Below are 27,673 nucleotides of genomic sequence, written 5' to 3'. Positions count from 1 at the left end.
CATCTCTCCATCTTTTTGGTGGTCTCCCCTGTGGACGCTTGCCTGCTGGTTTTCCCTATAGAGCAATTCTTGTTAGTCTGTGCTCCTCCATTCTTTTTACATGACAACCATTCTCTTCGTCTTTGCCTGCCCCATCTGACTACATCTTGCACGCCACTTAGTTCCCTGATGATGTTGTTTCGTATTCTATATTCTATCTCTTCTTGTCTTCCCTGCTATTGCTCTTAGTGTCTTCATTTCGGCTGTTTGTAGCATGCTTTTGGTTTTATTGCTGTCTTCTCTTGATTCAATGTCATAGGTCATAACAGGTCTGATGCAAGTTTTATAAATTATAACATTGCTGTCCATTCTCATATATGGGTTATTCCAGACCACATCTCTCAAACATCCGGACAAGACAGCGGCCTTGTTAATTTGTCCTCTTAGGTCTCTGGCTGGGTCATGATAACTTGATAACTCTACACCTAGATATTTGAACTGATTTAGCTGTTCTATGGGTTTCCCCTCTACCACGAGCTTGCATCTAATTGGGTCTTTCCCAATGGTAATGCATTTTGTTTTCTGCGTGGATATGATGATGTTGAGTCGTCGACATGCTGGATAGAATCGGAAGTTGTCTTTGTAGGTCATCCTCGTCCTCTGCAATCAGGGCTGCATCATCCGCATAGCACACTATACTGATTCTACTGTGGCCTAGTCTGTATCCTAGTTGTAGCGATTCCACACCTTCTATTATTTCATCCATTAGCATATTGAATAGAAATTGACTGCACCTACATTGGATCCGATTTTCTCCGATCAGATCAGATCCGACGTCGGCCGACGTCGGAATAGAAAATAAACCCATAGTATTAAATGGGGGTGCCTACATTGGATCCGTTTTTCTCCGATCCGATCAGATCAGATCAGATCCGACGTCGGCCGACGTCGGAATAAAAAATAAACCCATAGTATTAAATGGGAGTGCCTACATTGGATCCGTTTTTCTCCGATCCGATCAGATCAGATCAGATCCGATATCGGCCGACGTCGGGAGTAGCTTCTCCTATTCTCATCGAGAAGTGTTTGGTTTCATTCCGATTGGTTGCAAGTTGAGTTGCAATTTTAGTTGCAAGTTGGTTGCAAGTTGGTTGCAAATTAGTTGCAAATTGGTTGCAAGTTGGTTGCAAAATGGTTGCAAACTGGTTGCAAACTGGTTTCAAACTGGTTTCAAACTGGTTTCAAACTGGTTGCAAGTTGGGGGTTGCAAGTTAACATGTTTAAATATATTAAATTCATCATCTCCTTACACATCTTCATCGGAACTCATTGTCGGTGGTCGGTGGTCGGAAGATTACTGAACCAATGTAGGCACCCTCGCCGGAAAACCGGTCTGATCGGATCTGATCTGATCGGAGAAAGACGGATCCAATGTAGGCACCGCCTGTCGGATCGGATCGGATCTGATCTGATCTGATCTGATCGGAGAAAATCGGATCCAATGTAGGTGTGCACTTAGGCTGTCTCCCTGCCTGATTCCTCCTGGTGTTGGTATGTTGGCCGTAGTGGTGTCGTTTGTTTTAATTTTTGTCGTGTTGTTATTGTTCATTTGTTTTATGACTTCAACAATGTTTGCCGGTATCCGTTTTTGCTTAATTTTCTTTATTATATCGCTAAGTCTGACTCTGTCAAATGCTTTCGTTAGGTCTACGAAGCAAATATATGCAGGTTTGTTACATTCGACTGCTATCGACTTCTCTTTCACTTGTTTCATAACAAATATTGGGTCCGTCGTCGACCTGTCTTTTCTGAATCCTTGCTGTTCTTCTCTGTTCTTTATCTGTGATTCCAATTTATCCTTGGGTATGCCTGTGAATAACTTCATTATCGTATTTAAGAGAGTTATTCGGGCCTCTGTAGTTGTCTGGGCATGATCTTTGTCCTTTCTTAAAAATCGGTATTGTGATACTGGTGTGCCAATCTTGTGGTATCTCTGCTCTGTCTAAGATTTTGTTAACCAATGTTGTGAGACAATTAGTGAGTTTCTGACCGCCGTATTTCAACAGTTCGTTCGGTATTCCATCAGTACCTGGCGATCGTGTATTCTTTAAGATCTTCATTCTCGCTTCTACTTCAGTTTCTTTAGTGATATACTTACCTGTCTTCTGTATTGTAATCGTGTTCGTCATTGGCGTCTTCACCTTTGTAGAGTGCTCTGAAATATTTTTCCCATGTCTCAGTTGGTATCCCCTTTGTCTGTACAAATTCAGTTACTGGTTTTTTTCTGTTTTTAGCATTTTCCAAACTTTCCTCTGTGCGCCATAGATGTCGTGATCCATGTCACTTGTGAACTTGATCCAATTCTCTCTTTTGATTGCTCTTATTCGCGAATTTATTCAGCAAAAATACAATCTCTAAAAATCTTTCAAGAAAATTCAAACCTAATTTTGAAAGTCATAGTCATAATTAAAAAAAAGAGTATTAATAATGGGTGTTATTGCCTTTGGTCCTTCTTGGAGCCGGTTCGGCCATCCATTCATGATATCCGGAGTGCCCGATTGGGAGATAGTGTGCCATTCCTCTACAGCAGCCGTCTTGAGATCTCCGAAGGACGTAGTGGCTGGTACTATTGTCCTTAACCGTTTTTTCAGGTTGTCCCAAAAATGTGTTCAGTTTTCACCAATGAACGGCGCGAAAGACATGACATGGTCTTGGAGAACTTCTTCCACGTATCTCTGAGCATTCGCACTGACTTTATCGAACGCAACAATATCAGTACGAGCTTCATAAGAGATACCTCCCCAAATCATTATTGACCCTCCACGATAAGCAACTGTTTCGGTTATATTGCATGGAGCAAACCTTTCATTTTGACCCCTATAGACACGCTGACGTCCATCTAGACTAGACCTAGTGGGACTATTTTGCTCTCATCTAAGAACAGTATGATCGTCCAACTCCGGCACAGTCCAGTAAGCATATTCTCGCACAAAACCAAGTCTAGCTCTACGGTGTGGGAGCAGCTGTGGGGCGCGACCTGGACGGAAATCTCTCAAATTTCTTTCTGTCAGTCTTCTTCTAATCGTACGTTTATTCAGACTAACATTTCTCACCTCAAAAAAAAACGCGTACGAGCTTCAGGGACCCCGTACAAAAGCGATTTCTCAACACGTTGCTGACAACGAAGTGGTCCTCTTGAATTGTAGTGCATCGATGTCGGCCTTGATTTGCCCTGCGTGTGTATGAACCTGTCTCCCGAAATCGTCTGATCGCATCCCGTACCGTAGTTCAGCCTATTGAATAGGCTGTAGTGAATATTGGATCTGGTGGAATTTACTTAAATCTTCCTTGAAGTTCCGGGAGGGGCAGAAAATATCCTAATTTTATTGTTGCTGGCGAGGATCAGATAGCAAAATCAAGTAGTCATAGCACTGGCTTCGTCTGGAATAGTTGTAATTTTATTAGAAGGCGGATGAACAGCACATTCTGCCTTGATCTTACCATTAACCATGCAAATCAATGAAACACTAGCTTGCAACATCTCAAAAAATACAGTAATGGCGAAGATTTTACAGGTATACAAATTAGTCGTTAGACAAAGGTACGATGGCTCACAAGAGGTATTGAAGGCATTGGACAGAACTTTGAAAGATATTCGTGACAACCGCAACATTTTTGGTGGAGACATAATTCTATTATCAAGAGGTTTTCGTCAGACTCTTCCAAGAATTACAGATTCTGTCCCCTTTTATCCATGCTTTCTTTTGTTTCCTGTCTCATGTTTCCTGTTTCCAGTCTCATGTTTCCTGTCATATTATCAGAGAAAAAAAGTTGGTACTAGAGTAAGACATGGCAGTATTGTATCTACAAAACTAATTTTGGCCATTGTAAATTTGATTATCCAAGAACAAAACAGGAAGTAGATCTAATTCATAAAAGTGTACAAGATATCGAGTTCGCAAATGAAATTTGCGTACGTATATCAATATGTACTGTTAGTTATTGCTGTTGATAAGGTGTCAAGTATAATGATTATGATAATAAGTGAGATTTGATTAATGACCAAATAATTTAAAATATAGAAAAAATGAACGACGTAAACAATTAGACAGGAAACAGCTTATAAACAATTTAAATCAAAATCTTTGATAACGGTTTGAAGTACATATGTCTATTGGTTAAATACAGTGATGAGCACGCTAATAACCGGCAAAATAGCGCAAAAGATGGAAAACATAATACATTGCGACAAAAACAGAGAGGAAACTAGTGGAGATGGAAATGATCGTTATAAACGTATGAATTAGCATTACATAACACCTAATAATAATAGTTTCCCACCTTTAGACGTATTAGAGGAGTATGACAACTGTCACTGTGACAGTAGAATTTTATAAAATACTCCTGTCACAGACGTATAAAGGTGGTAAACTATGTAATGTAACGTTAATTTATAATTTTATAACGATCATTTCCACCTCCACTAGTTTTATCTCTTTTTGTTTCGCAATGTATTATGTTTTCCATCTTCTGCGCTATTTTGCCGGTTATTAGCGCGCTCATCACTGTATACGGAAAAAAAGGTTTAAACTTAGATTTTAAAGTGACTAACCACAAACAATATGTAATGGCCATGGAACCAAAGATTAGACACCCATCCAGCAATTTGACCCCCAGATAAAACACTAAATTATAAAAAAAATGTTAGATACTCATACAACACCTTGAAGTTCTCGACTAGGACCATGTTATTCAAATAACCAAAGAATACACCAATTAGGGCACTAAAAACAGAATAGTAGGAAATTTAGATTAATACAATAATATGTATTCTACAACATATGTAGGGACTTTCTCACCAGACTATTCATTTGGTCTGCCCATCGTCTTAAAGATGTTCCTCTTGGTCTTAGACCTTCTTCATTTTCTTCTACGACCAATAGTTGCATAGTCCCCGTTTTTATGCCAGATTTATTTTTTTAATATTACGTCTTTTACATGAAGCTCTTCCAGAATAAATTGACAGGTTGGTCCCGTCTTATGTCCAGTAAACTCATAGAATTTTTCTGTATACCCATATTTCGACGGCTTGGATCTTACATTAGACCAGGGAGCATCTGTAAAAATATTAGTACATTTGGACGTTGAGAGGTGACTCAATTTTTTTTGCAGAAATTGCTTGAAAATAACTTAAATAATAATATTTGAGTTATCCTCCCTCTCAAAAGGGTCCGGAACATTGTTTAAATAATCAAAATGTCAAAAAATGAAGGAAAAATTCGATTTTTTTCTTCGTTTTTTGATTATAACTTTAAGAGTATTCATTTCCGAGAAAAGTTGTATTGACATAAAAGTTGTGTAATTAAATTTCCTACAATATAGAGTTGGTTGAAAATTTAAAAAATAGTCACCCTTGTTGCAAAATAGCAATAATTGGGAAAAAACTATACAAAAACAAGTATTCGCATTTTACGTTTTTCAACCATTTATGCTAAACTTAGGACCTTCAAATTTCACCCAGAAAAACTATATGATACAGTTAAACAATACTGTAAATTTCATTAAGATCGGTTTAATAGATTTTGCAAAATAAATTTTGCAATCCAGCTTTCGCAAAAAAATTCATTTTTTCAAACTGTTACAGGACTGAAAATAAAGCAGATAGCAAGTTGAATTTTTTTTTTGCTTATAGAAGTGTACCGTACCTTTCATTTCCAATTTGCAAAACTAAAATCGATTAACCACCACGGTGTCAGGAATTTTTTTAAAATAAACATTAATTATTGGTGTTGCGCGCAGGACACCGGATAGTTTGCTCTGATTGGGCATTCCAATGACCTTTGATAATTATTGATACATTTTAATTTTTATTACATTTCGATATAAATAAATAAATTTGTTTATTGCAAAATAAAAACCCATACTCTATCCTTTGAAATAATACTTTTTTTAGCAAAAACTTTCTTTGTTCATATATTTTAACTTGAGAATAAAAGTTTAATATTTTTAAACATATACCTACAATTGTTTAAACAATATTTCACAAACAATAATAAAATTAGTTTGAATTTTGTGGAATTAAAATATTAAAATACAACAAAATATAGAGTAAGAAAATAATATATTAGATGAAGATTGGAAGAAATTTTGGTGGAAATCAACTTCATGTGAATCGAACACCGCTGTCCTGCGCGTAGCACCAATAATTAATGTTTATTTAAAAAAATTCCTGACGCCGTGGTAGTTATTCGATTTTAATTTTGCAAATTGCAAATGAAAGGTACAGTTCACTTCTATAAGCAAAAAAAATTTTCAACTTGCTATCTGCTTTATTTTTAGTCCTGTAACATTTTGAAAAAATGAATTGTTTTTGCGAAAGCTGGATTGCAAAATTTATTTTGCAAAATCTGTTAAACCGATCTTAATGAAATTTACAGTATTGTTTTACTGTATCATAAAGTTTTTCTGGGTGAAATATGAAGGTCATAAGTGTAGCATAAATGGTTGAAAAACGTAAAATGCGAATACTTGTTTTTGTATGTTTTTTTTTCGCAATTATTGCTATTTTGCAACAAGGATGACTATTTTTTTAACTTTTAACTAATTTTATATTGTAGGAAATTTACATCTTTTCTGGGAAATGAATACTTTTAAAGTTATAATCAAAAAACGAAGAAAAATATCGAATTTTTCCTTCATTTTTTGACATTTTAATTATTTAAACAATGTTCCGGACCTTTTTGAGAGGGAGGATAACTCAAATATTATTATTTGAGTTATTTTCAAGCAATTTCTGCAAAAAAATTTGAGTCACCTCTCAACGTCCATCTCAAAACAGATGGGCCCTGGACTACATAGATTTTTTTGAGTGTCAGCTGCTTATGTAACAATGGGAAAGATAAGAGCATTGACGTACCTGAGCTTAGTCTTTCCATTTTTTTTTTAAATACAATCTGTTACATCACAAAAAAAGTAACACTAAGCATTTTTGTTGATCGAACAAATGTGAGAGGAGTTTTAGTCCAATGACTATCAACTCCTAGTAGGTTTGTTACTAATAACTACACTAAGTCACTTATTTTCACTTAAAACCTTAAAACACTTTGAAACACTTATGTTCTAAATGGCAAGTCAAGAGGAGTTCTAATTTTCAGTCTATTTAGTTGTGTAGAGTTGTCCAATAAATTCACTGCTAATTCGTTGGGGTGCTTTTCCAGTCGTTTGAAATATTTACCACTGCATTTGATGATCATCTGCTTCACTGTCTCGATCTTCAACCATCACAAAAAAAGTAACACTAAGCATTTTTGTTGATCGAACAAATGTGAGAGGAGTTTTAGTCCAATGACTATCAACTCCTAGTAGGTTTGTTACTAATAACTACACTAAGTCACTTATTTTCACTTAAAACCTTAAAACACTTTGAAACACTTATGTTCTAAATGGCAAGTCAAGAGGAGTTCTAATTTTCAGTCTATTTAGTTGTGTAGAGTTGTCCAATAAATTCACTGCTAATTCGTTGGGGTGCTTTTCCAGTCGTTTGAAATATTTATCACTGCATTTGATGATCATCTGCTTCACTGTCTCGATCTTCAAGTTCCTGTAAATGTCTGCATTTGGAATGAACCACGGTGCATTTGTGATAGCACGAAGAACCTTGGATTGAAATCGCTTCAGTATTGCTAGGTTGCTGTCTGCTGCAGTTCCCCACAGTTCAATCTCGTATGTCCAGATGGGCCGGATGATTGCTTAATACACTAATATTTTGTTAGATAGAGATAAGGTGGATTTTCGGCCGAGTAACCAGTAGTGTTTTTTGTATTTTATTCCTAATTGCTTCCTCTTCGTCCAGATGTGTGTTCTCCATGTTAGCCCCTTGTCAAGGTGTAATCCGAGATATTTTACAGTATCATTCTTAGAAATATTCTTGTTGTGCATTAGGATATTCGGTGTTTCTTTGTGACATTTAGTGAATACTGCGTTAACTGATTTTGCTTCGTTGATCTTTATCTTCCATTTCTTAGCCCATATTTCAACTAGATGTATGTTTTGTTGCAATATTTCAGCTGCCTATATGCGATCTGGGTTTTTTACCAGAATTGCAGTGTCATCTGCGAATGTTGCGATTGTAGATTCTTGTCCAGTTGGGAAATCATCTGTAAAGATTGTGTAGAGAATTGGTCCCAAGACGCTGCCTTGCGGGACCCCAGCATTTATGTTGTGAATTTCAGACACACTTTCTTCGTATCTTGTGTAAAATAGCCTTTCTTCGAGATATGATTTTAGTATTGTGTATAGCGGCTGAGAGATTTCTTTCTTCAGTTTGAATAACAATTCTGGATGCCAGACCTTGTCAAATGCTTGACTTACATCCAGGAAAATGGCATTGCAATAGCTCTTTTCCTGGAAGGCTGATTGTATCTTTTCTACCACCCTATGCACTTGTTCAGTTGTGCCGTGGTTTTGGCGAAAACCAAACTGATGATTTGGTATAATATTGTTTGTCTGTATATCAATAATTAGTCTACTTGCAATGATTTTCTCTGCAACTATGGACATAATTGGTAATAAGTTAATGGGTCGGTAGGATGTAATCTCATGTGGAGGTTTTCCTGGTTTTGGAATCGTTATGATTTCTGCTAACTTTCATTGTGCAGGAAAGTAGCCTGTTCTTAGTATCGAGTTAATGATCTGTGTTAAACTTACTATTCCTTTTCTAGGTAGGTTATTTAATATGTTGGCCGTTATCAGATCATGACCAGGCGACTTCTTTTTATTGAGGTTTTTTATTAGACCTTTTACTTCATTAGGAGTTGGCCATTTGGGTGGTAAATTCATTTGATTAGGACTATCTAAATATTCATAGATGTCGTCATCTTCATTGGCTCTGTTTGTTGTTAGTGGCTGAAATACCTTTTTTAGATGTTTTGCGAAAGCGTCTGCTTTTTCCTGATCTGTCGTTAACCATTTTAAATCTTCTGTTCTGATAGGTGGAATTTGGTTTTGTGGCCGCTTTAGCGTATTTGTGGCCTTCCATAATGAGTAATCGCTGTCTGAATTAGGTGTCAAATTTTCTAGGTATTCTTTTCGTCAAGATATAAGAAATTTGACCTGACGCTGGTGGGATGTCCCTACCGATTTAGTATCATAATAAATAGTTGACGTTACTAATCCCTCAATTGTCTTTGCGACGGGTGGCAATAGTTTTGGAACAGCTACTAGGGCCGTACTGTATATTATTTACAGAACCAATAATTATAACATAAAGGCGCATTTAAATCAAAGCGAACACGAATGAACGAACGAATTCGTTCGTTAACTTTATTGTATTTGTACAGCGAATCGAGCACGACCGAACGAATTCGTTCGCATTCGCACATGTTCCAACCAATGTCGGTAAGTGAGCGAATCATCAAAGGAAATCGTTGTTCAATGTGGACAGTGGATAGACGGTAGCGAACGAATTCGTTTAGAAGTACTGATTTAATTTATTTACAAACATTAGTTTGAGAGGGTTGTTTATTGTGTAGTTGTGAAAACATAATTTTGCAATATGGAATATGCCTATGAAACCCAAAATCGAAGCTATATAAAATAATAAACAGAAAAACTGATGCTTATTTTAACATTTCTTTAGGAATGGGTTGTGATGTCTCTGAACTAAAAAAATGAATTAGCTTCTGGCATCATTTAGACGAGAAAGACAAAAAGAGGGTTCGAAGTGGTTTGCTTTTAAAAGCCTAATGTTTTTATTGGATACATTTCAACCCAGAAACACTAATGAGGTAACCAAATCAAATTAATTGCTAAAATTAATTAAAAGCAAATTTATTTTGATACACCAATTTTACAATTTATTATTTGAACATGATATAGTCATAATATCAAGAGCAAGTAACTTTTTCGAGGAAGAATTTTAAGAAAGCTGGTTCTTTATTATGTTATTTTCTAAGCTCTCTCAAACAGCGTATAATACCTGGTACCTGCTATTTTTTTAAGCTATTTATTGTATTAAAATTTACCCAGCAAGAAACACGAAAATAAACTTAAACACAATGTGTGACTGGCACTGGCCCATGGCCCATCTAAAAACATCTGCGGGCAATATGCACTCCCGATCATCAACGAATGCGAACGTTCGCTTCAATGTAAATGGCCCTACTTTGTAGCGAACGAATGACCAAGCGAACACCTACGAAGTCGTTCCTTCGTTCGTTCGTTCGTGTTCGCTTTGATTTAAATGCGCCTTTAGATAACGATTCTAGTGAAGATGACAGCAATTGTGACATAGAGTTGTAATTTGTATTTATTTTTTTCCGTCTAAACTTCAAATTTTATTTTTCTAGGTTATTTTTTGTGTTATTTTTTAATATGTTATCTTTTTAATTCTGATTTTTGCTACCACTCTTTTAATCGTTTATTGTTATTATCATTAATTTCCTTAATTTCTTTAATTTGTTCATTTCTCTTATTTCATTGTACATAATATTATACCTATAACTACATAGATATAAATACGTAATAAATATAATGATATATTTAAATTTATATTTATTATTCCAACCCCATTAAAATATTATATCTACTTGAAGACTTGATTTTTTTTTTGTTAAGGGGATGGGTACGAACTTTCGGCTTTAAGCCGTTACGTTATTACCGAGGGCCGAAAGTCCCTGAAAACTTCTATAATGTTTATTTTAATTAGTTACAGGGGTGAAAAACTAAGAGAAAATTTAGTGTGATTTTTAATTTCAAATATCTCATTCAAAAGAAACTTTTAATTCATTCCAAGGGACTTTCGGCCCTCGGTAATAAAGTAATTTTTCATTCTGCGTTTAAATTTTTCAAAAATACTTACATATTAGTTTTCTCAGGATTCGAAAAAAATGATTACATTTAAAACACATTGAAAATTTTGACAGGCGTCAAAATTTTGCATTTGTTCCTTTCCCCTTAATTTTAGCGAATCCGCTCCTGGAGGGTTTGTTGTTTGTTATTATTGATACTAAATCGGTAGGGACATCCCACCAGCGCCAGGCCAAATTTCTTATATCTTGACGCGAAGAATAATATTGGAAGTTTGCGTTACTATGTTGTTTTAGTAGTTGTTTTATTTCTCTACACATTCTGTTTAATTCTGTTTTGTTTTGAGGTGAACGACGAAGTTTTCGTTTTTCTAATATCTTTGTTCTTGTTATTGTTGGGCAGTCCTTATGGAACTGTTTTCGTTCAAAATTTTGTTTTGTAGTTTCGCATGCACGATGTATTAGTGAGTACCCAAACATCAAGGAGAAAGATTAAGCACTACTCAGTCTGAGTTAGAGGTGGAACAGAAAGTGACCCATCAGTATAGTACGTGGTCGCTGACGGGCGGCTGAATCGATCACTACTGGATCCGACAAGGAATGGAAAGCGACTAATCAATACTTGGTCGCCGACTGGACGTTTTAGGGTCGATTCTCACTATACCTCCCGTTTACTTTCAATACGCATAGCATTCCGTTTCCATAAAATATTATTAAATACAAATCATATAGTATATGCCCACTTTACGTTACGTTTACCTACCATTCCCGAATCGTTGCGTTCAATATCGGCCACGTATTTTTCGGCGACGTCTCGGATACCCTATGGATAATGTGAATATTGCTATTACCTCGCGGTTCAGTCACGTATTTTTTTCTACGACAAGGTGTGACTTGTCGTGTAGAGTATGGATTGGGGGAATACGTAGCGGTTATGGATAGGGGGAATACATGGTGAGAAAAATTTGGACAATAAAAAATTTATAGAACTTGTCTGACATGACTTTTTAATTTTGAAAATAAAAAATACAGTGATAATACATTTAAAGACGGCAATATTTTGGGCGGCTGTTTCCAAGGAATTAAAATATTTTCTTCATCCAATATCTTCTTAAGCAATTCCGCTTGTTCATCGGCGGATTGATAACCTCTACGGAATATTGTCACTCCATTTTTTGCTTGTTCGGCCGATACTTCTATCGATTGGTGATTTATTTCTTGCTATTTTGACCACACGTGTCTCTCTATTCTGCTATGTGGTTGTTCCATTCTTTTTTCTTCTATTTAGTGTCCATTCGTTTATACATCCTGGGATATATAGTCCTGAACATTTCAGGGACTACCTTCTTCGCTTTCCGGTGACACAATTATAATATGTCTGCTTGTTCCTACTGCGTCGCTTCACTAGAAACAAAATTAGAGAACTATAGGTTCTTCCAAGTTGTGCGTTACCTTTTTCGCTTTCTGGTGACACAATAATTATAATATATCTGCTTGTTCCAACTTCATTGCTTCACCAGAAACGAAGTTAGAAAACTATAGATTCTTCCAAGTTGTGCGTTACCTTTTTTGCTTCCCGGTGACACAGTTATAATATATCTGCTTGTTGCAACTCCGTTGCTTCACCAGAAGCGAAGTTAAAAAACTATAGGCTCTTCCAAGTTGTGCATTACCTTTCTTGCTTTCCGGTGACACAATTACAATATATCTGCTTGTTCCAACTCCGTTGCTTCACCACAAGTGAAGTTAGAAAACTATAGGCTCTTCCAAGTTGTGCGTTACCTTTTTCTCTTTCCGGTGACACAATTATAATATATCTGCTTGTTCAAACTCCGTTGCTTCACCACAAGCGAAGTTAGAAAACTATGGGCTCTTCCAAGTTGTGCGTTACCTTTTTCTCTTTCCGGTGACACAATTATAATATATCTGCTTGTTCAAACTCCGTTGCTTCACCACAAGCGAAGTTAGAAAACTATAGGCTCCTCCAAGTTGTGCGTTACCTTTTTCGCTTTCTGGTGACCCAATTATAATATCTGCTTGTTCCAACTCCGTTGCTTCACCACAAGCGAAGTTAGAAAACTATAGGCTCTTCCAAGTTGTGCGTTACCTTTTTCTCTTTCCGGTGACACAATTACAATATATCTGCTTGATCAAACTCCGTTGCTTCACCACAAGCGAAGTTAGAAAACTATAGGCTCTTCCAAGTTGTGCGTTACCTTTTTTTCTTTCCGTTGACACAATTATAATATATCTGCTTGATCAAACTCCGTTGCTTCACCACAAGCGAAGTTAGAAAACTATAGGCTCCTCCAAGTTGTGCGTTACCTTTTTCGCTTTCTGGTGACCCAATTATAATATCTGCTTGTTCCAACTCCGTTGCTTCACCACAAGCGAAGTTAGAAAACTATAGGCTCTTCCAAGTTGTGCGTTACCTTTTTCTCTTTCCGGTGACACAATTACAATATATCTGCTTGATCAAACTCCGTTGCTTCACCACAAGCGAAGTTAGAAAACTATAGGCTCTTCCAAGTTGTGCGTTACCTTTTTTTCTTTCCGTTGACACAATCATAATATATCTGCTTGTTCCAACTTCGTTGCTTCACCACAAGCGAAGTTAGAAAACTATAGGCTCCTCCAAGTTGTGCGTTAGCTTTTTTGCTTTCTGGTGACTCAATTATAATATATCTGCTTGTTACAACTGCGTTGTTTCACCAGAAACGAAGATAGAAATCTATAGGTTCTTCCAAGTTGTCCGTTACCTTTTTCGCTTTCTGGTGACACAATTATAATATATTATCTGCTCGTTCCAACTGCGTTGCTTCACCAGAAACAAAGTTAAATTTTTAATTTATGAATGTTTTTTATATTGATAACGATTTCCGAAGTGAAAGTCGAAACGTCAAGTAAACTTGATTTCAAACTCGAATTGTGGCTTATGCCCAAATAAAATAGTAAATCTTATTTTGTATTTCTCACGCCGCGGCGCGCCGCTAAGAAAACAAATGTGAAATAACCTTTTTTTACATTGGTCCGCATGTATATTTTACATTTATATTATTAAATTTTCTTCAGACCACATATTTCATCAAGCCGGAAAAAACACGTGTATTCGAATCAAAAATTTAGGGTAAAATGTTGCCAAACCGGTACAAAATGTGTGGAATATTAAATGGGGTAAGTACAGGCGACGTCTAGTGAGAATGGTGGTTAAATTAATGGAAGGTGTATGGAACGTGTATGGGAAGTAAACGGAACTTATAGTGAGAATAGAATTTTAATGGGAGGTGTATGGAATGGTTATGGAAAGTAAACGGGAGGTATAGTGGGAATCGACCCTTAGCCTTAGATCAATACTCCTAGATACGTGTCGGAAGCTTTTACTGGATCAATACTCCAGCTTAAACTCCTGGAGCGGTTGACCTTTGATCAATACCTTCTCACCGTCTTTTTATATCGTTGCTGGTGTCCAGCGCATATCGATGGTGGTGGTAGGTGTTGATGGAAGTGCGTGCGTACGAAGAGGTGGCAAGCCGGCGGTTCCTTTCTAGGAACTAGTCAGTCGGATATACACCAGCAAAACAAATATTTAGTAAGGAACAATAGTTCCTGTGTTCTCCACAGCAGTTATTGGTTTTGTTGTGGGGAGTTGGCATCAAAATAGTTGTGAATTCATAAATTTTGAAATAATTTTAATGCAGAATACAGTGATTACCAATACTAATTTTGCTATTACAATGTGCGTGTAGCCCAACATGTAAGTTGCTACTTCGTTACTTATATCAAGATCTCTTTTATTTTATTCTAGGTATGTACGACAGTTACGTTCCCATGACACTTCAAAGTACTGACGACGGTTATGTGGATATGGTACCACGTTACCGTCACGAGATCCATTCACCTACTGCCAGTGTCAGTAGCGTAGTATCTGGTACACCATCTACCGATATTCGCTTTTCTGATTATCCCCTCGATAAAGTAGCATCCTATCTCACTTCCGAAGAAGACGGAACTCGAACTGCCAGGGCCTATTCCTGCGGATCCAAGCCGGAAACGCTAAAAGGGAAGAAGCACGCTGAAATATCAGGTAAGGTTTCATCATTCTCCTTACCATTTTTTCCATATAGATTAGTTTCCCTAGATTATATTTCATTTCTCAATATTTCTACCTTGGAAATATCAACATTCTCCTACAATTCAGCAAGTGTCCTAAATATTTATGATTGGAACTCAACAGAATATTTAGTAGAACGCTTAGCGGAACTATGGTGGGACGTCAGCCAGTAGGAAGACCAAGGAAGAGGTGGATAGACGAAGTGAGAACCGATGCTAAAGAGATATTGAGGGTGGATAACTGGAGGAGAGCAACCAGGGGGAGCGTTCAAGTATTACGTAACGCAGTTTGGGGGGGTCTTGTAAAACGTTACGGCGCGTTACATGGGTTGGAGGGGGGTTCGAACAGCGCGTTACGTAACATTCTTTTTTAACTTAAATAAAAAACTACATAATTTCTTTTATGTTTTACATAGACCCCTGAATTGTATTATGTTGCACCCTCACGCAGAGTTACCAGGTCTACTGGTTTTTCATTAGACCTACTGATTTGAACTCCGATCTACTGAAAACTGTATAAAACCTATTGATTTGAACTCCAATCTACTTATCTACTGAAAACTGTATAAAATCTGCCGAAAAATCTAAAAAAAATTCATTGCTCAAATATAAACCATTTCTCATTCATATTATACAACCCGAAGCCCAACATCCAACAGCGCATTAATCTTCTTTCGTTTCACTTCACCTAAATTATATTTGATGGTAAAGTTAGCGACATAGGATTTTCAGGGTAAAAATGATGTCAAGTGCCTAACCTAAGATAACAAGGGACTCTTTCGTTGAGAATTGTTTTGTTTTCAATAGACCATGTGTCATATTATGTTTCCAATATCCGGAACTGTTCCCTCGGAGTTATTTATGGGTTTATCTGATGAATAGATAGGTAGGTACTTTATATTTTGGTAAAAATGAAATGGGTAATTTTTGTCTTTTCTTAAAAGATGAAAAGATACATATTATGGGATTAAGAGGTTGCAGAGGGAACTACATGCTCATAAATCATGTATGTTTTCTGAAGTCCATAACATGCAGTATCGTTTTCAGCAGTAGGTATTCATTAATGTTTTAAATACGCAAATTTTCTAATTATTTAAAAATGTCTTTAAATAAAAAGCATTAAATACAAAACCCACAATATTGATACTTAGTTTAGAAAATTGATAGATATTTTAAAAAATAATACCCTTATTTAAAGTGTGATTCCTGAATTATTAATTTCAAAGTTTTATGTGATTAACATCTTGATAATTAACATAATTTCAAAATTTCACCTTGCATTATTCATAATAGACCCTACATAATACACATTTTTGAGATGATGTTGTTAAGCAGCTTCTAAAAACAAAAATATACAGGGTGTTTAATTAAATTAAAGATAATGGACTACGCTAGGCTTGCATGAATCACCCTGTACATTTAAATTTATGTTTAAAAAGCACACATTTTTATATATGAAAATCTACGGATCTCTTCTTCTTCTTATATACAGGGTGTCCAGAAACTCTACCGACAAACGAAGACAGGAGATTCCTCAGATAATTTCAAGACAATTTAACCCAATTCACCTAGTCCGAAAATGCTTCCTAAGGGAGCTAGAGCTCGTTGAAGATGGCGTCATGTAATTAGTTTTTCTTAAATACCTCCAGAACGCTTCTATTTAGAAAAACAAAAATTGGTATGCATATTTACTTTCCAGAAATGAATCGATTCCATCCGTTGTGAATTTCTAGTAACGGTTATAGGCGTCCGTTTTGGGTAGGGCAACGGTTATTTTATCGCATAACTTTTTTTTTAATTTTAAGCATTTTTGACACTGGATTATTAAATTGTGAGGTAATCTAGTGCTAAAAGGTACTCTTGCTTTAAGTCGGTAGGATACACCGTTTTCTAGAAAAATCCATTTGAAAGTTTTTCGTTTTTGGAATTTGAAAAAAAATTGAAAAAATTTTCAAAAAAAAAAACGATGTATTTTACTAACTTAAAGCAAGAGTAACTTTTAGTACTCGAATACCTCATAATTTAATAATGTAGTGTCAAAAATGCTTAAAAATTAAAGCAAAAAAGTTATGCTATAAAATAACTGTTGACCTACCCAAAACGAACGCTATGACCGGAACTAGAAATTCGCAATTAATGAAATCGATTCATCTCTGGAATATAAATAAATGTACCAGTTTTCGTCTTTCTAAATAGGTTTTTTTTGAAATTCAAAGAACGAAAAATTTTAAAATCGATTTTTCTAGAAAACGGTGTATCCTATCGACTTAAAGCAAGAGTACCTTTTAGTACTAGAATACCTCACAATTTAATAATTCAGAGTCAAAAATGCTTAAAAATTATGCTAAGACAAAAAAAATATGCGGTAAAATAACCGTTCCCTACCCAAAACGGACGCCTATGATCGATACTAAAAATTCGTAATAGATGGAATAGATTTATCTCTGGAAGATAAAAACGCGTACCAATTTTTGTTTTTCTAAACAGAAGCGTTCTGGAGATATTTAAGAAAAACTTATTAAAAGACGGCATCTTCAAAGAGCTCTAGCTCCCTTAGGCCGCGTTCAGAGTGGACGAGCAAAGAGCAAAGAGCAAAGAGCAACGAGCAAAGAGCAAAGAGCAAAAAGTGCACGTTCAGAGTGGACGAGCAAAGAGCAAAGAGCAAAGAAGTGCTAATAGCGGGTAGTTACGCTAGACGAGAGTTTAGTTCTTTTCCACTCGGCAGTATGGATAGGAGAGGTAGGATATTTGCTCTTTACTCTCACAGTAGTCCATGTAGTGAGACCGCTCCCGGTCTCTTTGTGGATTCCTATTTAAAAATATTTAAAAATTTCCTTTAAACAAATCTGAAGGGTGCCGGGCGGAATTTTTGGGCAGAAATTGTTTAAACAATTTTTTTTAAACAAATACAAAAGATCACGTTTTTTGCTCTGGAACATATATTTTTAAGTTTTGTGGGTCATTCTAAACAACAAAGGTATCTTGTAAATGTTCTCAAAAATTGATAGTTTTCGAGTTATAGGCAATTTAAAATCTGAAAAATGCGAAAATACGCATTTTCGAGGCCTAAATACTCATATATAAATTAGTATTTTTGAGGTTGCCAGATACTTAAATTGAAGTTTAAACATTGAGCCTCAAGACTCTGAAGAGTGATCGCGTCTAACCTTAATTTATACCGTTGTTTTTTAATTGTTAAATATGCGTGTTTATCCGATTTTTTTGCCGGTGCGGCGCGCTCTATTTCAAAAATCTCCTATTTTCCTCCGAAAATTATTTTTTCTAGATTTTGTGGGATTTTCTAAATAAAATAAGTTTCTTGGCATTTTTCTCAAAAGTTAACAGTTTTAAAGTTATAAGCGATTTAAAATCCAAAAATGAGTTTTTTATTAACTTATAACTTTAAAACTATTAACTTTTGAGAAAAATTCAAGAAACTTATTCTATTTAGAATATCCCAAAAAATCTAGAAAAAATTATTTTCGGAGGAAATAGGAGATTTTTGAAATAGAGCGCGCCGCACCGGCAAAAAAATCTGATAAACACGCATATTTAACAATTAAAAAACAACGGTATAAATTAAGGTTAGACGCGATCACTCTTCAGAATCGAAGCTGAATGTTTAATCATCAATTTAAGTATCTGGTAACCTCAAAAATACTAATTGAAATATGAATTTTTAAGCCTCGAAAATACGTATTTTCGCATTTTTCAGATTTTAAATCGCCTATAACTCGAACACTATTAATTTTTGGGAAAAATTACAAGATACCTTTTTTGTTTAGAATAACCCAAAAAACCTAAAAATATATAATAATAAAAATGTATACCATTTTTATTCAGTTGCAATGCGAACTGAATAAAAATGGTATACATTTTTATTTTATAGTCGTATTACTCCGTAGAGTAAGTGCACACCTACACTGGATCCGATTTTCTCCGATCAGATCAGATCAGATCAGATCCGATCCGATCCGACAGGCGGTGCCTACATAGGGCTTTTCATTCACAGTCATTTGTTTCGAGCTTCTGTCATGTGTCACATAATATTAATTTATCTACGTCATACGTTATCGGTATATAAACAATACAAACCAAAGACGTATGGCGTAGATATATCAGTATTATGTGACACATGACAGAAGCTCGAAACAAATGACAGTCGATGAAAAGCCCTATTGGATCCGTCTTTCTCCGATCAGATCAGATCCGATCCAGACCGGTTTTCCGGCGAAGGTGCCTACATTGGTTCAGTAATATTCCGACCACCGACAATAAGTTCCGATGAAGATGTGTTGAGATGATGACATTGAATATATTTAAACATGTTAGCTTGCAACCCCCAACTTGCAACCAGTTTGCAACCAGTTTGCAACCAGTTTGCAACCAACTTGCAACCAGTTTGCAACCAGTTTGCAACCAGTTTGCAACCAGTTTGCAACCAGTTTGCAACCATCTTGCAACCAACTTGCAACCAATTTGCAACCAACTTGCAACTAAAATTGCAACTCAACTTCAACCAATCGGAATGAAACCAAACACTTCTCGATGAGAATAGGAGAAGCTACTCCCGACGTCGGCCGATATCGGATCTGATCTGATCTGATCGGATCGGAGAAAAACGGATCCAATGTAGGCACTCCCATTTAATACTATGGGTTTATTTTTTATTCCGACGTCGGCCGACGTCGGATCTGATCTGATCTGATCGGATCGGAGAAAAACGGATCCAATGTAGGCACCCCCATTTAATACTATGGGTTTATTTTCTATTCCGACGTCGGCCGACGTCGGATCTGATCTGATCGGAGAAAATCGGATCCAATGTAGGTGCGGCCTAACTAGGTGCATTTTTCCGTTGGAACTTTACCAGCTGCAGACGGGGGATGTGAATTGCATAGTGTAGAATTCCTTCCCTCTCGTCGTCACTGCAGCATCCATTTGACTTGCAAATTGTAGAAGTCTTGGAGGTGTCACCAGGAAAGTGTACCAATAAGTTTTCAATTTAAAAATCTTTTATAGTATTTTTACTACAAAAGCGATATTACGTAGGTCAAAATTTTTGACGTAAGAGAACTGTCAAAACATTAGAATGTGACTTTTCATTATTGCCATGTTTATTAATATTTTTAATATTTTCAATATTAATAATTTACTATTAGGATTGAAAACTACTTCGTCTAAAAATATATGTTCCGGAGCAAAAAAACGTGATCTTTTGTATTTGTTTAAAAATAGTTATTTATGAAACAGTTCGTGAAGTATGCTTTTTGCGAACGCACGCGATATTTAGAGCACGAGCGACAGCGGAGCGAGTGCTATACATCGCGTAAGTTCGCAAAAAGTACTTCATGCACAGTTTCATACAATATTTTATCTACTCTACCATAAACAAATAAAAAAACTGTAACTCTTCGTCACTGGAATTCATTTCTATTCTACAATTTTTAGAACATTGACATTTAAAAATTCTAACTTCTTTCAAACCACAAAACTGTAAAAACTTTTGTCGTAATTTGTTGCTCATTATGTCATCACCATGACAACGCCAAAGTTAAGGATATTTGATTATATGAAAGTGTGTTAAAAACAGTGCGAAAAAGTAAGTCCCATTTAAAATACATTGTTACTTCACGCTCACTTTAAACACTTCACGCACTGCTATCTATAATGACAATTTTCACAAACTAAAAACTTACACATAACATAACATAGAGTAGATAAAATTCTTTAAACAATTTCTGCCCAAAAATTCCGCCCGGTGCTCTTCAGATTTGTTTAAAGGGGACATTTTTGAATAGGAATTGACAAAGAAACCGAATCAAAAATTTTTTCAGACGGGAGCGGTCTCACTACATGGACCAAAGAAATCAAACTTGTTTGGTTTCGCCGCTTTGCTCTTTGCTAGCACTCTGTGCACCTCCGTTTGCCAGTATGAGTTTGATTTCTCCGCTTTGCTCTTTGCTCTTTGCTCTTTGCTCGTCCACTCTGAACGTACGCTTAGGAAGCATTTTCGGACTAAGTGAATTGGGTTAAATTGTCTTAAAATTATCTGAAGAATCTTCTGTCTTCGTTTGTCGGTAGAGTTTCTTGACACTCTGTATATACAAGGTGTTTCAGAAAAGGGTAACACGATCTCTAGGATAGGTGAAAAATTAAAAAATAATTGGGGTTTGCTTAATAAATAATTTTTGTAACGGCATGCGTTTTCACGGTATAGGGCGTTGAAGAACAAAAAGTTTTACACATTTTTTTCACTATTTTTCCGAAACTACTGGTAATATCGTATATTATTCGTTATACAAAAATGTTTACTAAGCAAAATAAAATGTTGAAATGATAAATATGTTATTTTATTTTAAGCTTTTATTAAAAAAGATAAAATAGAAGAATGCATGAGAAGAACAATAAAGAATGAAGTCAAAAATGTATGTAAGGATGGGACCAAGTAGGGAAAATGTGAATGTAAAATTAATAATAAAAGATTATTATTGTAAGTTTTGAACATATTTCATGTCATGGGACATGAAATTACGATTGGCAGGGATAACCAGACACATGAACTGAATAGAAGAATCGTTCTTGGGTGGGCAGCATTTGGAAAACTGAGAGAAACTTTTAAAAGTGAGTTGCCAACTTGCCTAAAGAGAAAGGTATTTGATCAGTGCGTCCTCCCAGTCTTGACGTACGGATCAGCAACACTTACCTTAATTAAAGCCTCGGCTACCAAACTAAGAGTAACGCAGAGAAGAATGGAGCGGTCAATGTTAGGAATAACTCTGCAAGACAAAATCAAAAACGAAGAAATCAGGAGAAGAACAAATGTGACTGACGTCATCGAAAGGCTAGCCAGGTTGAAGTGGAGATGGGCAGGACACATTGCCAGAATGACAGATGGTCAATGGACAAAAAGGTTATTGGAATGGAGGTCAAGAGAAGACGAAGAGAAACGTCGGTCGACCGCCTACAAGATGGACTGACGACTTGAGAAAGCTAAATAAAAACTGGATGAGAGCGGCGCAGGATAGACGTGGTTGGAAACGAGGGGAGGAGGCCTATGTTCAGCAGTGGACATTTAAGGCTGAATGATGATTGTAAGTTTTTATTATTACCTCAAATGCCATTAAAATAATAACAACGTTCTTTTACCGAGTTTCCGGTATTTTCGCAACCTCGTTTTCTATTTAGGTTCAAATGGCCACTTGGGTGTTACGTAACGTTTAGGTAGGGGGAGGGGGGTACAGAAAAACGTTACGGTGCGTTACATGGGGGGAGGGGGTCAAAAATCTTCAAAAATTGCGTTACGTAATACTTGAACGCTCCCAGGACAGAGATATTTGGAGGCGGACGCTGGAGGAAGCCAAGGCCAGACTTGGGCCGTAACGCTATAGTTGAGAGAGAGAGAGAGAGAGAACTCGACAGTTTAACAACTCTTCTTTAACAAGTTATTTTCCTCTATACTGTACATACCTAGATTCTCTGCTATCTCATTTTTGCACTAAACTGGTTTTAGATTCATATTATTCATTTCAATTTGTACGTTTACAATATTCATTCAATACCACATTATATCTTGCTTGATTTAATTGGATCTCTTCTATCATGCAATATATCATTAGCATCTTTTCATATGGTGGTTCTCAGAGGCTTTTTTCAGTGCGTCACAAGTGACAAAAGAAAAGGTACGTCCGTGACTAAAAACATTGATAAAATTTATTGTAGTTGATAGATGGCGCTATAATTGGAAAAAAATGATTTACCTATCTATACGACAGATGGCGCTATAATCGGAAAAAATGATTTAGCTATCTATACGATTACAATCTAAAGTTCTTCCCATTCTTTCAGTGTGGCAGAATCATTGCATGACATTTTAGTTCAATCTGATATGAAAAAGTTATTGCAGTACATGTAACCCTTTTATTTTCAATTTGGTATAAAAAAATCAATCGTGTTTATTGCATTTATAAAAGCTATATTCTTTGATATGTAGAGTCGTATAAATTGTACAGATTATAGTCGTATAGATAATATGTAAATCATTTTTTTAAAGACGGCTTTTGCTTGCTTTCGATTCAGAGGGATACACAATCCCTGGACAGCTGTTTCTGCCTTACATGCTTCCTCAGCAGCGTGCACACCTCTGAAGCGAAAACGAGCCAGCCCCTCTATTTAAGTGAAATTTCAAAGATCACTTGAAATCCACATTGAGACGCAATTCAGCGACATCTCTTAAATGAACTGAAAAGTCTCAGATACAGAATCCACCACTATAATAAAAATTAAAATGGTAAATAGTTTCTGAAACTTTTCTTGTTGGAAATTCTTTCTGGTCTGGTAATCTGGTCTGGTAATCTGCGACTTTTACAATTTATAAGACAGCAGACGACGAATATAGAAAACAAAAAGGCCTCTACTATAAATAAATATGCAGTCACATTCCGTTTTCATTGGTCTGGGAAAAGGACAGAAAGAAACTTACTAGTACTCAAATCTGAGTAAAGATAGAAAAGTAAAAGACGGTCTTTGCTTGTTTTCGATTCAGAGGGATGCACAATCCCTGGACAGCTGTTTCTGCCTTAAGGGCTGTGACGCATTGAAAAAAGAGTCTGAGAAGCATCATATCAACTATCCTGTTCTACTACTCCCATCTGCTCAGTTGTATATTACAACATCGGTTCTAAATAAATAAAAATATTACTTTCAAGGGTGCGTTCACTACGGAGACCAAAGGATGGTATCCTAGCCTAGAGCATGATATTGTACTCTTCATATTCGTGAATTCTCGCATTTAAAATAATGCATTTATTTTACATAGCGATCGATAATATAGTTTCGATTGCCAGGTAAAATAAATACATTATTTTAAATGCAAGAATTCACGAATATGAAGAGTACGATACCATGCTCTGGGCTAGGCTAGGATACCATCTTTTGGTCTCCGTAGTGAACGCACTCTTAATATCATTTCACCATCCAAAGTAACCGTTTTCTTCGGATTTGCAACGCCATCTTTAACAAACATTCGATATTCTTGCCTTTTGACCTTTTATTTATTACGTCTGTATTGCCTTAGTTTCTTATTTCATTATGTTTTATTGTAATATTTTATTGTAAATTGTACATAATATTTATTTTCTTAGCAGATAGTGCCAGAGTAAGGGCTTTCAGTGTTGGTTCTAAGACTAAGAAAGGACCTAGCAGGATTTTATCACATCAGCATCACGCTAGTCTGAAGTCCATTAGTGCGCCGATTTTAAGCAACTCAAGGAGTCACAGCTCCCATAGCTCCAATGATCCCATGGACGATTTAATGGAAATGGATTTCTCTAAAGCTTCCAACAATAATCATTCAGGTAATTTTAGCTTTATATTCAGGATATAAGAATGGTATTGTATGCCTTTATGGCTTCATATATTTTTTAAGATTCCTCCTCTTTTGAGATTTCCTTGTGGATAGATGGCGCTATGATCGGAAAAGCAATTTATTGTAATACCATACGTAAATTATAAAAACGCTCTAATATCTCGAGAAATACACTTTCGAATGAACAACCAAAAAATATGTGTTTAATATTTTTCAAAAACCTATAGCACCAAACATGACCCTCTACCCCATCCCCTACAGGTGGGGTGGGGGTTAACTTTAAAATGTTAAATGGCAACCTATATTTTTTATTGCAGATTTGGATTAACCATGAAAAATTGAGCAACTTATTGAGCAATTTATTTAAAACATTTTTTAGAATTGTTGATAGATGATATAACTGGAAAAAGACTATTTATTAGCGCCATCTATCAAAAATTCTAAAAATTGTTTCGAATAAATGTTGCTTATTTTTTCATGACGAATCTAAATCTGCAATAAAAAATGGGGGTTTATTATCTAAGATTCTAGAGTTACCCCCCACCCCACCTTTAGGTTTTGGAGTGGGGGGTTGTATTTGGTGTCATTCGATAGGTTTTTGAAAAATATTAAATACGTATTTTTGGGTTTTTCCTTTGGAAGTGTATTTCTCGAGATATTAGTCCGTTTATATTATTTACCTATGACATCAGGATAAATGATTTTTTTCGATTATAGCGCCATCTATCCATAGTTTAAAAAAATGTCTCGAATAAAAGTTACTTACGTAAGGAATCAAAATCTGAAATAAAAACTTAGGGTCTCCATTTAAGATTTCAAAGTTACCTCTAGGGGGGAGAGGGGGTCGTGTTTTTTGTCATTCGATAGATTTTTGAAAATTATTGAACACGTATTTTTCAGTTTTTCGATACCATGTTTATTTCGAGAAATATTCGATCGTTCCGCTACTTAAGAAAAAGTTTACAATTTTACATCCCCTCCATTTTATAAAAATTGGGAAATACCCCCTTCTCGGGGGTGAAAAAATATATATTCAAAATAAGTCCGGAATTAAATAAAATAACTAATTCTAAGATACTTTTGATCTAGAGAGTTTTTTCACTAAGCCAATACTTTTCGAGTTATTTGCGAGTGAATACATATGTTCATTTTTAACAAAAAAAACATGTTTTTGTACGGTTTTTCGCAAATAACTAACAAAGTAAGGATTTTATAGAAAAAATTGTTAAAAACAGTAAAAATAATTTTGTAAAAAAATTTACTTTAAAACCAATTTTTTTCAAAAATGAGCACCTTGAACCAATAAAACTTATAGATCATATAAACAAAACATAAGTAAAGTAACTTGTGAAGCGGTAACGATTAATTTTATTTGAGATGCTAATTAAATGGTGACTTTTGCGATTCTTTTTACCAAAAAATAAAAGGAACCAACAAGATTTTAAGCGTAACTCACTTACTTGTAATGTTAGAAGTTAGAAGTGTTTTTTTTTAAACAAAAATAAACAATTTTTTAAACACTTTATAAAAGTTGTAATGAGTTTTCCCCGAAAAGTGCTCCGTTTTTTTTTTGGTTATTTCACGTTGAAATATTCGATTTGGAATTTGACGAATAAGAACCTACTTTTTAAGTTATTTGCGAAAAACCGTCCAAAACATGTTTTTTTTTGTTAAACATAAACATATTCACTCACAGATAACTCGAAAAGTATTGACTTTGTGAAAAAACTCTATGGAACAAAAGTTGCTTAGAACTAGTCATTTTATCCAATTCCGGACTGATTTTGAATGTACATATATTTTTTCACCCCCCGAATTTTTGTAAAATGGAGGAGATGTAGAAGTTTAATCTTTTTCTTATATAATATTTCAACTACATACTTATCCGCAAATTTTTATTGTTCCTTTATTTTTTAGGTTTTCATAAAGTTTTGTGTTCTTTAATCGGGCTAATAACAATTTCCCTATTTTTTGAACTGTTACATTTTGAAACTACCTAATTATAAAAATTCCACGTGTTAAGTGCATTTATTTTTGTTTACCTTGCGAGAAAGTAAACATTATTAATAGACGTACGTAAGTAAATATTTGTCGAATCGTGGATAATAAATTTTACATTAATTTATACATTATTTAAAAGATAACCGTAGTTATTCATAGAATACAAGGTAATAGAAAGCTAGCTATTAAGGAATTATGTTGAAAAGGTGGTTAATTGCAGGAAATGGTATCTTTTTACTTAGTTTCAGTTTATCATAAGAAATTGTTCGCATATCTTAATAATTTGTTTATTGCGTTTTTATTTATTTACAAACCTTTGACGCGTGAAAGCAATTTGTGTAAGATAACCATTATTGACACCGATTCTCATACCCCCATCCAATCGTTTTGTTGAAAAATAGAGGTTTTTGAATAATAACTACACTTGTAAGCAAAAAAATCAACTGTTAGTAACTAAAAAACATAATAAACATAACTTTATTGTATGTGAGAAAACATGTTATGAATGAAAGTCATTATGTAACGAACATAAAAAATCAAAATTAATACTCCTAAAAAAGTATTTCCTCTTCTGCGTCATATTATATTTGCATGCGAGATCTTAAGGACCTTATTAAGTTTCTAACTGATTCCTGAAGAATCGTTTCCCACTTTCATCTAATGCAGTTTTTAGCTCAACCACTGTCGCTAATGCTGGATTACGGATCCGAACCCTACGTTTGAGCTCATCCCATTGGTGCTCGATGGGATTCAATTCCAGATGGAGGCCAGTCCATTGTTGTTATTTTGGTGTTGACCAGGTAATCTTTCGTAATCCTCGCTGTGTGACATCGAGCGTTATCATGCATTAGCATGAAGCCGTAGGCCTATATAGCCGACATAAGGAACAACATGGCCTTGGAGAATATCCGTAATGTAACGATCAACTGTCAAACACCCTCCACGACCACCTCCGGGCACGAACACAAGCTGTGTTTCCTTCTAAAGATACGCCACCCCAAAACAACAACCTCCATATCTCATTGTTTTGACACTGCAGCACTGGACAAATGGTCTCCGGGCTTTCGATAGTCTCCAAACTGCCGCCGCTACCAAACGTTCTGCTACCGGTGAAAAGGCAAAATCTGTAAAGGAAGTGACTAAGGCTAAAAAAGCCGCATCAAATGCAGAGAAAAAGCCAGTTAAGGCGAAAAAGGTTGAAAAGAAGTCAGCACCTAAAACTGCGTCATCATCCGTAGTTCCGACTTCCGCAGAGGTTAAAGCAAAAACACCAACCAAGGCGAAGAAATCAAGTAAAGGAAGTCCAACGAAAAAACCAAAGGCACCCAAGCCGAAAACAGCCAAGGCTGCAGCAAGTTCACCAAAAGCTAGAAAGGCTGCTCCTAAGAAGAAGAAGTAATGGGACTAATGA

At 35.6% G+C, this 27,673-nt stretch overlaps 1 protein-coding gene across 3 annotated transcripts in view; it reads left to right on the top strand.

Annotated features, from left to right (window-relative positions):
- Positions 1–27,673, top strand: part of LOC114330008 (insulin receptor substrate 1-B) — a 241,734-nt gene that overhangs the window by 187,971 nt on the left and 26,090 nt on the right. For 2 of the 3 annotated variants that reach the window (XM_028279301.2, XM_028279299.2), the window contains 2 exons: positions 14,590–14,868; positions 24,038–24,250. In XM_028279301.2, the coding sequence (XP_028135102.2) occupies positions 14,590–14,868; positions 24,038–24,250 (492 nt within the window). The remainder of the gene's footprint in view (positions 1–14,589; positions 14,869–24,037; positions 24,251–27,673) is intronic. The other variant, XM_028279300.2, reaches the window with a different exon arrangement.

Source organism: Diabrotica virgifera, chromosome 2, assembly GCF_917563875.1.
Source record: "Diabrotica virgifera virgifera chromosome 2, PGI_DIABVI_V3a".
Classification (NCBI taxonomy): Eukaryota; Metazoa; Arthropoda; class Insecta; order Coleoptera; family Chrysomelidae; genus Diabrotica; species Diabrotica virgifera.
This window is presented reverse-complemented; position numbering and strand designations above follow the sequence as displayed.